The sequence below is a fragment of the Dunckerocampus dactyliophorus genome, chromosome 5 (genome assembly GCF_027744805.1).
Source record: "Dunckerocampus dactyliophorus isolate RoL2022-P2 chromosome 5, RoL_Ddac_1.1, whole genome shotgun sequence".
Taxonomy (NCBI): Eukaryota; Metazoa; Chordata; class Actinopteri; order Syngnathiformes; family Syngnathidae; genus Dunckerocampus; species Dunckerocampus dactyliophorus.
In genome coordinates, this window is record NC_072823.1 from 16,998,067 (window position 1) to 17,011,862 (window position 13,796).

Sequence of the window (13,796 nt, forward strand, 5' to 3'; positions counted from 1 at the left end):
TCAGTGTGCTGTTAATAACTGAAATCATGTATTTCCAGCCGCACGGTGGTCTAGTGGTTAGCATGTTGGCCACACAGACACAGTCTGGAGATCGGGAAGACCCAATCTCCGTTGGGCATTTCTGTGTGGAGTTTGCATGTTATCCCCGTGTGTGCGTGGGTTTTCTCCGGGTACTCCGGTTTCCTCCCACATTCCAAAAACATGCATGTTAGGTTAATCGGTGACTCTAAATTGTCCATAGGTATGAATGTGAGTGTGAATGGTTGTTTGTCTATATGTACCCTGCGATTGGCTGGTGACCAGTCCAGGGTGTACCCCGCCTTTCGCCTGAAGTCAGCTGGGATAGGCTCCAGCATACCCCTGCGACCCTAATGAGGAGAAGCGGTATAGAAAATGGATGGATGGATGGATGGATGTATTTCCACCATCCCTAGACTAACATACTAGTGTATTTTAGGGGAGTTGAGGCCAACAACTAAGCTGATTTAATAAAAATTAAATACGATTCAGTAACCTCTAGCCGAAAGCCCCAAAGGACGATAATTATGGCTTATGAGTCGCTCTGAATTGAAACTGAACTGCTGTCTAGTCGTGAGCATATTGCACAAAAGCTCAGTTCAGAGCAACAAAGGATATACTCTGGGTGTGTGTCTCACCTTTTCTTGGCCTTTTGGCGGCTTTTGTGTTTTTTGAGTGGCTAACTTATTTTTACACTTGTATTCAAATTGTGTTAACTTGTTTTTCTACTAAGTTCTAATGTTAAAATGTTAAAATAGTAATAATATACTTATATTATTATTATTATTATTATTATTATACACTAAGTCCCCAACTTACAAACATCCGACATGCGAACATTCAGAGATATGAACGCAAGCTGACTGGTCTATATTTTCATGTATTTTTCCTTTTGGAACTCCATATTTATACTGCTACATGCTTGACCAGTGGAGGGCACTGTGACACCGCTAATGGGACCAACAGGTACAGGAAAAAGAGGAAGAGGAGAGAGGAAGTCTAAGTTGTAGCTGTACGATGCAACCCGGACAGAGCGTGTGATTAAAGTTTATGAAGAGTTAATAGGCCTGCTTAATTCTACACCACCCACAGAACACTACCTCTTTTAGAAGAGTCTAACGACGACGACGTTTTGTCCTTTTTTTCAATATCTCCTCCTCCTCCTCCTCCACAACGACGTATGCTCGACCACTCCTCTTCAAAGGTAAATAACATTTATCATTACATATTATTATATCATTTTTATTATTATTGTTTTTTTTCATTAATTATCCTCGTTTAATATTACTACTGCATCCAAACTCATATTTACATACATACACATATACTGTATATGTATACACGTACATGTAGTACCTATATCATTGGTAATATTATTTTTTTTCGACTTAAGAACAAATCGACTTGTGAATGGTCGTCTGAAACCAATTGTGTTCATTGGTTGGGGACCTAGTGTACTTTATGATGGAAGCGTTTTGACCCTGGAACTGATTACCGTACTTCTATCCTATGGGGATAATTGTTTTGAAATCCGAGCAAATCGGAGGACCTTAAAGGTTATAATGTGCCCTTTTCAACTGACAGCCTTGAGGCCAACTCTGTCCCACAGAGGATATCAAACTGGCCCATGACTGTATTCTATTTACACTTATAAAAAATTTAAAATCCCAATGATTTTTTTAAATATTTTTTTTAACAAAATTGCATTGCATTGCTTAAATCAACATTTTTTATACTATTTTTATACCATTTATACTATCTTTGACTCAATGACCATCTACTGTTTGTTCATGGGCAGGACACTCACTCTTCTCTATTTCCTTTTTGTTGACAAAAATGTCTGCACACTTTGCTGCTTAATAGTAAGCAATGTTTCAATTACAGTATGTAATAGAGATGGTTGAGTATTGACTGAGTCGCTTTTTACTAAACCGGGACTCGCGGGTGTCCGTCTCTGTTAACTCGTTCACTTACTCTGCTGCCGCTAGCTAAATTAAAAAGGAAACCAGGTAATGGCCTGAATTGTGCAACTGTTACTCTAACTACATTTGTATAAGGGTATTAACCCCATGGAAAAAGCAACAGATCTGCTCCTTGCCTCAAGTAAACTCTCCTTTCCACTTCCTGTTCCTGTCTGAGCTGCTCACTTGCTAATGCAGAGACGAGCACGCGAATAACCCAGTCACTCACAAACCTAGGCTCACAAGACTCACTTGCCAAAGGCGGCATGAGGGTGCCAAAAAGTGAATCTGTAATCTGACGTGGGCTCACTGGTTCAGTGAGTCGTACTGGGCTCATGAGTTTACTGAGTGGGGTAGGTGGAGTTGTGGCACATGTGCAAGTTTCTCAGGTGACGTAGACGCCGCATTGAGTGCTGAATCATACGTCGACATCACCGTCACATTGGATGTGGCAAGAGAGAATGGGGAAGATGCCTAATTTATGTTCTGCACGGAATTGTGCCAACCGGTTTACAGTCGAAAAAAGATCTCAAACCTTTTTAAGGTAAGGCTTAAAAAATACCTTTGATTGTATTTGGCCATTGTAACATAATTTTACGGACAGATTTGTTGACTTTTAAAAGGAATCAAGTTTCCCATCACTAGTATGTAGACTATGTTTTGACTATTTCATCATCTGTTAAGTAGACAATCTACTTGCCCTTTGTTCCTTTGCTTTCCCATGATCAAATGTTTTCATATACAAATCCCTGGAGGGGTTATATTGGCTACAATGTTGAGGCTGAGTTAGTTATTGAGTGCTGACTCGAACAGGTCATCCAGGGTAAGCTCCAGCTCCATGTGACTAACGGGGCTAACAATAAAGATAATTCATAGTATCAATGAAAGGTACTTGTATTGCTTTCCATTAGGTGAAGGACACTGGGAATGCTTATGTTTTATCACACATTCAAACAAGGGAATTCCTGATGTTGATGAGGATTAATAGTTGGAAAGCAGGTATTTTGCAAAAGCGGAAAGAGTATGAAAATAATTGCTGTTAAGCTGAGGTTAGCAGTATTGTTTCTGCTTTGCTTGCTATGTTTTGATTACTCCAGCCACTAGTACAACCGTCTCTAATTAAACACAGGCGCACAAAATGCAACTGGGTCAGACCCTGGCACACATTGTTTTTTTTCCCCAACACAGGAAGAGCAAATGGGAGCAAAGAGAAAGAGACAATGCAGGAAAAGGACAGACAGATGTTGTGATACTGTCACTTTGGAGGAATAATAATGAGCTGGCCCGTGGAGTGTACCTCAGCAGGCGGCTGTTTAAACGACCGTCCAATTACTAATTGCACTGGCAAAATACAGCAGCAGGCCAGTAGTTTAAAAGTGGGCATGGGAAAATCAGCAGCTTCCAAAATCGTACTGGAGTGTACAACACAAGCAAAGTGCCATAATCATCATCGTATGCCATGGAGTGATTAAAATGAATAAATAAAATGAATAAATGAATAAGAATATATTTTAATTAGATTTTTTTTAATTTTTTTTAATCGACAACTATTTTTTGGGGTTGTAGCTGTTTGTCTGTTTTGCCACGGTGGGAAATAGGTATGGTTAAATGTGTTAGAACCATTCACTTGGGAGGTGGATGTTTGAATATGTGAATATGTTTCCAGCTGTACTACAGTCTTTACAGTTTTGCGTTATCTTGCATAAGTTTTGCGTCATCTCGCAAAAGTTTGTTCTTTTTTTTTTTTTTTTTTTTACCCATCATATTTTTTTTCTCCATGTGCCCTCTGGGGCTCCGTGGGCATTCAAATGCATGCCAGTTTATAAAAACAATACATTTTGTACTCACTGTTAAGTATGAACTATAGCACATAAAGACAAAACACAGCTCACTTTGTGATGCAGATCACGTGCCATTTAGCCATATTGTACTGAGCAGCCAAGGCAAAGACCTGTGTTCACAAAAGTTCCCTTTCTGGTACTACGGTCATCATCACCTTTTTCCTGTTTGTCACGACTGATAGCCTTCTGTGGTCAGGCGGCATCCCAAGAAAGAAAAAGTGTAACGTTATGCATGACTTCTAAGGCATGTGCGACTTAAGAGGTGTATTTTTCCAAAATGATCTGAATGTGTTGATTCCACTATATATAAATTGAAGTATTGATTTATATTTACTTATCATCCGTAACCTTGGATAGTTACAAAAACAATGCAGAAAAAGTACAACAAACTTGGTTCCCTCCGCCATACTCCCCTCTTCATCCGTTTATTCAACAAACTATAATGATGGATGAACTGAGGGTTGCAACCACCTCATTTTCATTTCTTTTGCTTCATCTCATCTGTGGCTAAATAATCCATTTGCATCTCATCAGAATGCACATGGAGCGCAGACATATTGTAGCCATGATGATGAAGCCCGCTCATTGCTGTGGTGATAAATGGCCGCACTGACAGATATGGAGGGTATAGTAGTTATTGCTACAGTTATTAAAATGTACTTGCATTCACTGCTTAATACTTGTCATCTGCATAGTGAACAAGTACGTTTAAAAGTCTTGGGAAATTTGAAACTGTGATGGAAAGAGAATGTTCCAAAGAGACAAAAGCTTTTGAAAGCAGGCTAATATGAAGTCTTTTGGGAAGGCTTTCGACAAGGGTGTGAAATGTGTCTGTGGGAATCCACAACCACTGTTCTTGTGGCCGAAATGACACAGTTTTTATGTGTTTTTATTTCAAAAAAACGACTTGTGTAAAGCAACTATGGCAGCTGTAACATGTGGCAGCAGTTTTACCAGAACATTTCTTCATTAATAGAGCCAATACCATAGTCATGTATTGAATAGACAAAATAATCGTCTAGTCACTTTCGAAATTTGCCCTTTTCCAGATAGTTTCTCTAAGGTTCGGGGGAAATGTCTCTACAGTAGAATCTCCCGTCTCCCGTAATGACAAAGTCAAGTGTTTTATTACCCTGATCTTAGCATAAATCTAACTACCTATAACTATAATCACAATTACGTTGGCAGCAATGGAGCATCTGTCTATTCAGTATAATTAACGTGCCACTCGCATACTCAAAGACCTGGGATGGAAGGAAATACAGACATTTAGTGCGCTAATCATGTGCGGGACAATGACACGACACATGACACGCATTGGTTCATTCAGTACATCAATACTGCAAACAGGATTTGAGTCATTTACTTCAATGTCAATCACATGTTCTCACTCATTCAGACAAGTCAAGATGCCGTTCGACCAAATTGAGACATAAATGAGAAGACGGCATCTGGCTTGTATCTTAGGCTTTTAATATCATCTTACAACTTTGTATCGTGATTAGAGCTGCAACAATTAATCAGTGAATGAATGGTTAATTGTTTATCCAATTAATACAACTATTTTGGTATTCAATTAATCATTTTAATTAAAAAGGTAAATATCGTCTGATTTCAGCCTCTCAAATGTGACTACTTTTTAATTTCCTTCGTCATCCATGAAAGCAGATCTATTATTTTTGTGTTGTAGGGAAAGCAAGATATTCACGCACATCAGCTTTGAAAACAGCGATCGACATGTTTGCATCTTTTCTGATATGACGTGATATAACCACTGACTGTTTCTGTTCAATTCTTATTAATTTGGTCTGTCTAGGGCTTTTGCATGTACTGTATACACGTTCATCGGAGCATGCGCCAGTTTCCGTGGAGGATCACAGCTCAGCCCTTGACAACATTAAATTCACAAGGGAAGAAGACGAAGCCAGGGGGAGGGGACTGTTTACACCAACAAAGAGGCCATGAATCGCATGTCTAGGGGTTGACTTGTCTGCTTTCAGTTGCAGGCGTCGTTCTGTCCCCACTCAGCAATGGTGTGAATGAGAGTGTGAATGGTTGTTTGTCTCTGTGCACCCTGTGATTGACTGGCTTTTGCCCGATGTCAGCTGGGAAAGGCCTCAGTTCCCCGCGACCCTGAACAGGATAAGCGGTAGTAGATGAATGGCTGGACAGACGGAATGAAAGTGGACCCAGAAAATTAAAAATGCTGGCTAATAATGGCTGAAGTGATGAATGAATAGCAACATTCTATTGTTTGTTTATTTTAGTGTTATACAGGCATTTTGTACTACTGTAAAGTTGTTGTCTGCCTTGGTTAGGTACTGCATGAGGGTGTGCTTTTGAATGTGCTTTAAGAATTTAAGCAATCTGCCCTGTTCTTGCTCTGCCATTGTAAGCCATGCCTTGCATAACACACATGCACGCACATTCATTATGTTTGTTGTCAGCTAATAATAGCCATTTGGCAAAGTTTAGCTATTAACGTGAACTATTATTGAATGCATATCTTATCCTAACCATGCAATGGCCACTAATTGGCCGTGGTTTATGTTGTGTATGTGCACATGCTACGCGTATACGAGACAGCGGTGAGTGACAGCCATCAATGCGAGTCATATTAGTTATTCGACTGACGTGACAATTTTTCCAAAGTTTAGCTTTGAATTGTGACAAACATAGACGTTTATTTGTTCAGTCTGTTCCTTTAAACCACTTTTAGTAACATATGCTAGCCTGTGGTGGCTTTATTAGATTTTTTGCTTTAAAAAGTGTAATTTGGAGTCGAAGAGGGCCATCACCTTTCATTTGTAGTATTTTAGAATATATATAATATTTCTATTACATATTTATCTTATCTATTAATCTGATTTGTATGCAGCACTTGAAGTTTGCAGCACCGAAAAGAAGGAGAATATATATAATAAAACCACATTTGTTTTTGTATTTTGTTTTGTTATTTTATATAGTAAGCATAACTACTTTTATCATTATTATAAACTTGGCTATTTAAAAATATATTTTTTTAGAAACATTTTTCACATTATTAAAAATATATATAACAATAAAACCTTGCATGTGTTCCCACATACAGTACATGTAAAATGTTATGTTATGTCCCCTTAACTGTATTATAATGCAGGCATGAGTCCAATTACTCCCACTGAGGTCACTTGCAGGACAAACAAGTTCAATAACTTGATCAAAGACGACGATGATGATGACGGTGATGATGCTGATAACAATATGTCCACGCGGTGACATCCCACCCCACGCATGCATTGACTGCACAGACAAGACAACCCACGCTAAGCGTCGCGAGAGCCTCATTAAAATCAAGACAAACCCTTGAAAAGAAATGCAGAAAGAAAAGGACTGCAAATAGGATTAAATACTTACAAGAGCTGAGAAGGAAACTGTGAAGCCCAGGAGGCGTCCTGGTAGAGCAGGACAAGGAACACCCAGGCGTGCACCCTGCAGGTATCCATCTGAAAACAATGTGTGTAGATGTGTGTGAGATGAGAAGGAGGAGGGTGAATGTGGCGCTCCCCGCCGCCGATGAATGAGAGAATGAGCAGGCTGAGTGACGCTCCGTCGTCCCCCCTTGCAGTTTAACTATGACCGACACCTCTAATCTCATCAGCCGGCCACCATGCAGCTCCTACAGGTACTGATGGAGCTCTTCTATGCCTCCTCTGTGAGTGGGTGTCTCTCTACCAGCCTCTCTCTCCCTCTCACTCTCTCTCTCTCGCGCGCGCTCTCTCGCTCTTTCTCTCTCTGTGGCCCCCAGTGCTTTTCCATCACATAAAAAAAAACACGTAAATGCTGATTTAACTATGCATGATCATAAATTATAATATTTAAGAAGTATAGCATAGAAAAATAGACCAGCATTAAACCAGACGACAGCATACAAAGATGTGTTGGTAAAAGTTAAATAATTTGAACATATCCTGAAGTGTTTTACATAGCAATACTGAGTTTTTGAGTACTCACCGAGCTCTGATTTTTTTTTTTTTTTACATCCAAGCAGAGGAAATGTTCGTTTTCAAAAAGAGTTTGAAATATCCGACTCACCGCTTGTCCGTTAATGCATCTACACTGCATTCTGACTGCTGATTGGACAAGCAAGGGAACTCAGTTTGTTCAGTCAGTGAGACACGAAAAAGATGTCTTGACAGTATGCTACCCCCGCGGTAAGCTATCCACAACTATGAATACATTACTAAAAAGATAAATATGGGAAGAAAATAGCAACAGTTTTTCTATGTTCTAACGACGGAAATATTCCATTTATTAACATTGAATCCTGCATCACGGAAATTCATTTAACGTGGTCAGGTCTGGGACCAATTACCCGCTATAAACGAGGTATGACAGATTGGCACATGAGTTCGACAGGCGGCGCAGCGTTAGGAGTAATGCGGTCACTGTACCGGACCGTGGTGGTGAAGAGAGACCTGAGCCGGAAGGCAAAGCTCAAAGTTCCCACTCTCACCTATGGTCATGAGTTTGGGTCATGACCGAAAGAAGAAGATTGCGGCTGGACTCACCCTAAAACAGTAATCACCAACCCCTGTCCCCAACCCCAAATGGGCTGCACAGAAAGAAAAAATAATTTCCATTATTTCATTTTTTTGAGGTTTTATTTTGAAAAGTGTCCGGATTCTCTCAGTTACATCCGTCTCACTTGACGCATGTCCATTGTGCGTGTGCTAACTTTATCTCATGCCGCACAGATAGACTACTACTGTATTTTTACCATTTTTCTTTCACCTCATATTTGGTCTCAAATGCTGACACTATTAGGGAATGCATAAAGGTAAGTTTTGATGACTTATTGAGTGCTAATGTGCACATTTGTCTCAAGTTAATTCATGCTAGCACACTGCCTTTTACCACACACGTCAAACAGCGATGTAATAATCTCTCTGGAAAAACTTTGCTGGAACTTGAACTGGTGGATGGTGGGTCGGCAATCATTTTGTGCTTTTAATTTGATGTTATTCATGTTTTAGTTTTACACAATACATAATAAATAAGATAAATTATAAATTAGATCGCTACAGTGTACAAACCCCCCACCCGGTCCGCGGGAGATTTGTGGGAACACAAGCCGGTCCGTGGGTCAAAAAAAGTTGGGGACCACTGCCCTAAGAGATAGGGTGAGGAGCTCAGTCATCCGGGAGGGGCTCAGATTAGAGCCGCTGCTCCTTCACATCGAGAGGAGCAAGTTGAGGTGGCTTGGGCATATAGTCCGGATGCCTCGCGGACACCTCCCTGGTGAGGTGTTCCGGGCATGCCCAGTCGGGAGAAGGCCCAGGGGCAGACCTTGAATACGCTGGGGGGATTATGTCTCACAGCTGGCTTCCCTACTAAGACTGCTTCCCCCGCGACCCGGACCCGAATAAGCGGAAGAAAATGCATGGATGGATAATAAATGATTGCTGTTTCATTATTAGTAAAAAAAAATATCCATATTTAAGCAAGTTGTATGTATTTTTTTGTCTAATTGAACTTAAAATGCAAATACAGTATAAGACACTAAGCTCACCAATTTGTGAATCAAGTATTCTACATTGGTCACTAGGTGGCAGTAATTGTTCGGTGAGACCACCACTGAAGCGCCAGCCTTAAACAACCGACTTTTATGGCAGGTTTGAATTATCTCACAGTAGGCACAATAATAATAATAATAATAATTATGATAATAACACGGGTTACTGTTGCGGACATATCCCACAACAAGTTCAAACTCAACTCTAGACCCCGACATAACTTTCTGTCCACCAACGAGTCCTGTCCTCTACAAGGTAAATGGCTTATTTTCTCTGATTATGTCCACTGTATTGGGTAATAGAAATGATTTTTAGATGACCATAAAAAGGTCTATAGCTATAGCTATGAAAATATTCCATTTATGAATAACGAATCCTACTTTGCAGAAATTCACTTATCGCAGTCGAGTCTGGAACCAATTAACCGCAAGAAACGAGGGATTACTGTATTTAAATTATGATTCTGTTCAACTTGCATGTCACAAAATTATGTAAAAATAAAAAGGCATTGTTTTTGGACAGAAAATGTATGTTTTCCTTTTTTAGAATACCAGTTCAGGCACCAAAGTATACCCAACCTTAGTCGACAGGTCTAGAGATTTATACATGTAAACCAGGAGGTGGTGTCAGAAGACCTCTCCACAAGCAGCTTTTCTTCCTGTCATTCACACACACACACACCAGCTACCTGGAGAGATGCTAGGGGCTAAGAAATATGATTTCATTTTTATTGCAATCTACCAATTATTTCAGTGATATTGAAAACATGTTGTCTTTTTTTGTCTTAAAAATATTTTTCCAACAATAGTGTTTGAAAAAGATGTTGTTTGGATTATGTCACGTTCCACGTTTCCTTGTTTTGTGCACCTGTCTCCCCCTTGTTTGCTTTCTGTTACAGATGCCCGGTCCTGGCTGGAGGCGGAGCTACTGAACACACCTGAGGATGATTACCTTTCCTTCCACTTATGCTGACTACTGACAGCTGGGGAGCACCGGATTATTCCGCCTTCCTCCTCGTGTGTTCAGACATTGTGACTGTATAGCTCCTTTTTCTCCTTTTTGCAGACGCGTTCAGGAGCAACCACTTCAGCTGTACTGTATTTCTCAGTTCCATGGTGCACCCTTCTCGGCACCATCGCCTTTTGTTATTTGTAGACTTAATAAATAAGATGAACTCACCTCATCTGCTTCTCGCCTCTGCGTCTGGGGTCCTGACCCCTACAAGCTTGTGACAGATTTGTCTTATATTTGGGTCATTACGGTCATTTAAAAGAGAGTACTGTAGGTTTCCTGGTTGGGGCCGCACCATTTTTTTCTCTATTGAAAACAAAAAAACTGCATCCAGTAATGAAATACTAATATAAATAAGGTGACAGGAGAGAATAAAGTGGGAATTGATTTAAGGTATACATTACATCAATGGCAGTGTGCAAATTAAAGCCAAAGCCCAGTTAATCATGATCAACTATGCTTTTATAATCATAACATTAGCAGCTACTGTTAGGGGTTAGGTGGAATATAAGCGAACTCCCCAAATATTTTGATTTCACTGGTGTATGAATGTGAATGAAGGTTTGGTTGTGGTTGGAGAGGCCGTAGGCACAAATTGGCAGCCACGTTTTCATCAGTCTAGCCCAGGGCAGCTGTGGCTACAGATGTATATTACCACCACCAGTACGTGACTAAGGAGTGAATGACTAATGAGTTCACTTGACTGTGAAGGCCTTTGGGTACCTTGCAAAGCACTATATAAAATTTAATGCACTAACATTTTGGAATTGTTGTGTTAAAATTAGGGCTGTCAAAGTTATCTGAAGTTTTCTTTAATGGCACAATTTTTTTTTTTTACGTGATTAACGTGTACAAGTCCTGTTTGACCCTCTGCCCGCACAGTAGAAACGCAGCAAAACGCAGTGGCGTGGCAGTTAATGTGAACCAAAAGCGGGGACAAACATTGAGCAGAAATGGGCAAAGAAAAGGGTATTTTGAATAGATGCCTCTCTCGACAATACCGAAGTTATTGGTGACGTTGTGAGTCGAGTTGTCACGAAGTACGTCGCCAGGAAGAAAAGAGAAGTTATTGGTACACTGCAGGTATTTTTTTAGTTGTCAATTATACAGTGGTACCGTGGCATACGAGTGTCTCAACTAACTAGTGTTTTTTAAGATACAAGCCGTCTCTCTGCGGATTTTTGCTTTGAACGGCTAGCTACAATTTGGGCTAGGAGCTACTATTTACGGGCAGGCATAGATGAGGACAGCTATTTCGGAGCTTGTTTCAAATAGCATTAGCTAGCATTAGCGTTAGCATCGTGCTAGCTGGTCACCGGGAAAGATTTTTAACACACACGTAACATACGTACATTACAGCTATCTGATTTATCTTATTTATTATGTATTGTGCAACACTATGCCAGGAACAACAGCAAAGTTAAATGGTGAATTCAAGGACCGCTCGCATTAAACATGCAAAAATTGTTGGATTTCTAACTATGTTATTTTTTTAAATAAAACAACGGGCCATATTTCCAAAGTTTGGATCCTTTTACAAAAAATGTGGTTATTTAGAAATTGTTTTATTTTTAATGTTTGTGTTTGTTTTTTTTTAAATCGTTGCACCTGAATGTTTCCCACGGCCCAGTGGTTGGGGACTCCTGCCTTACAGCATGCTTGGGGCTATGATGTGCTCTTTCTCACATTTGAAAATACTGTAAAAGTGCCATTTTATACAATTGGCTTCTTTATTTTAGAATGTAAGATTAACGTCTACATCGACAAACGTCATTGTTGATTGATATCAAATTGAATCGTGTCGGTTTTACACTGTATCAAATTGTTCTGTTTTTAAAATATATAGTTTTGTATCTAATCTCGTGTATCTAGATGCGTTTACCACAAAGAGTTTACATCCCTGCAGATAAAAAATGATTCCAATCTGTGATTAATTGCGATTAATTGTGAGTTACCTACGGACATAATATGTCATTAATCATGATTAAATATTTGAATCGATTGACAGCCATTGTTAAAATATAATAATTTCAACACTTTGTTTGTGCATTGTGGTGTGACTAAACATTGTTTTAATTGGGTTTATTTACTTTTTGTTTGTAGTGGTATAAATTGTCAAGTTTTGTACAAAATAGCTCTTAACTTTTTATACGACTTGCCCCAAAATTGTTGATTTGTTGAAAAGTTGATTTACAATGTATAAAAATGTAATATTTTGTATTGATGCTTTGAATTAGAGGAGTGTCAGCATTTTGATTGGAAAAATTGAATATGTGTGTGCGTGTGTGTGCGTTAATGCTGCCCTGGAGGGAGATCAGGGCAGCACATAGGCAGGATGCTCTGGGATTTGGTTATCAATCGTTGCTTGGCAACCACACACCATCTCTCGTGTCCTCTCGCCCTCCTTCTCCTCCTCCTGTTTCCCCCCCTTTTTCCCCTCTTTGTCTCTCCCATCTCTATTCCTCGCCCAATAGTTGCAACCTAATCTTGCATCTTTATCATCTCATCTTCCATCAAATGACCAAATTCTGTCTATCGTTCTCACTGGGATTGCATGTTGAAGAAGTACATGAATGGTCAGAAATGGAGAGGTGTCAGCAAGTGCAGGAATACAATAGCAAGGCAAAATGAAGCGAGGGCTGGAGGGGCATACGCTTGCTCTGCAGATATTTTGTCTTATTAATAAAGGAAGATGTTGCTGCATCCAGGATAATAAGAAGTGTCAGACTAATCCCAGCAACACCTCTCTCTTTGACAATGCATCTCTATCTGAAAGCCTAATAAGTGCTAATATATGCCTTACCTAAATGATCAACTCCATTTCACAGCTCTACATGAACACTCTTACATTTAATTCAATAACTTTCCTTGCACCACACAGTATACACACTCCATGTTACATAGCTGAGCGCATAGGCCTATAAAGTATCAGCAGTTCAACATATGGCCACGCAGAAACATTTAAGATAACCTCCTACTTGGTTGATGCTTGCTTCAGTGACACCTTAAGAGTGGGACATCTTTACTCATATTAAATCATTAAGAGCATGCAAGCCTTACTTTGAAGGTGGTAGCACAAAGATCATTTATGAGATAACACTGTCCCCTATAGGCAATACATGGCCATCACAATACTGTTGGTTTAAAAAAAAAAAGTGACTACAAGGATACTATATGGTACCAGCGTTATTTTGTGAATAATAAAGTAAATAAATAATAATAATAATAAATATGTATTTGTAATTTTTGTTATGTTTTAATTTTACATCCACTTAAATGAAAAACACAAAAACATCAAATATATAATCGTAAATATTATACAATGATATAGACTTTGCATTAAATATAATTAATAAATTAAATATATAATTAAATATATTAAAATATATATTGTAAAAATAAATTATAGT

General features: G+C 39.3%; 1 protein-coding gene across 8 annotated transcripts in view; it reads right to left on the minus strand.

The window, feature by feature from the left end:
• Positions 1–7,508, minus strand: part of LOC129181053 (voltage-dependent calcium channel subunit alpha-2/delta-1) — a 105,574-nt gene extending 98,066 nt beyond the window's left edge. For all 8 annotated transcript variants that reach the window (XR_008570349.1, XM_054775705.1, XM_054775707.1 and 5 more), the window contains exon 1: positions 7,217–7,508. Coding sequence is in view for 7 of the 8 variants with exons in the window: in XM_054775705.1 (XP_054631680.1) it covers positions 7,217–7,305 (89 nt within the window). In the remaining variant the exon portion in view is untranslated. The remainder of the gene's footprint in view (positions 1–7,216) is intronic.
• Positions 7,509–13,796: the final 6,288 nt, after the last annotated feature.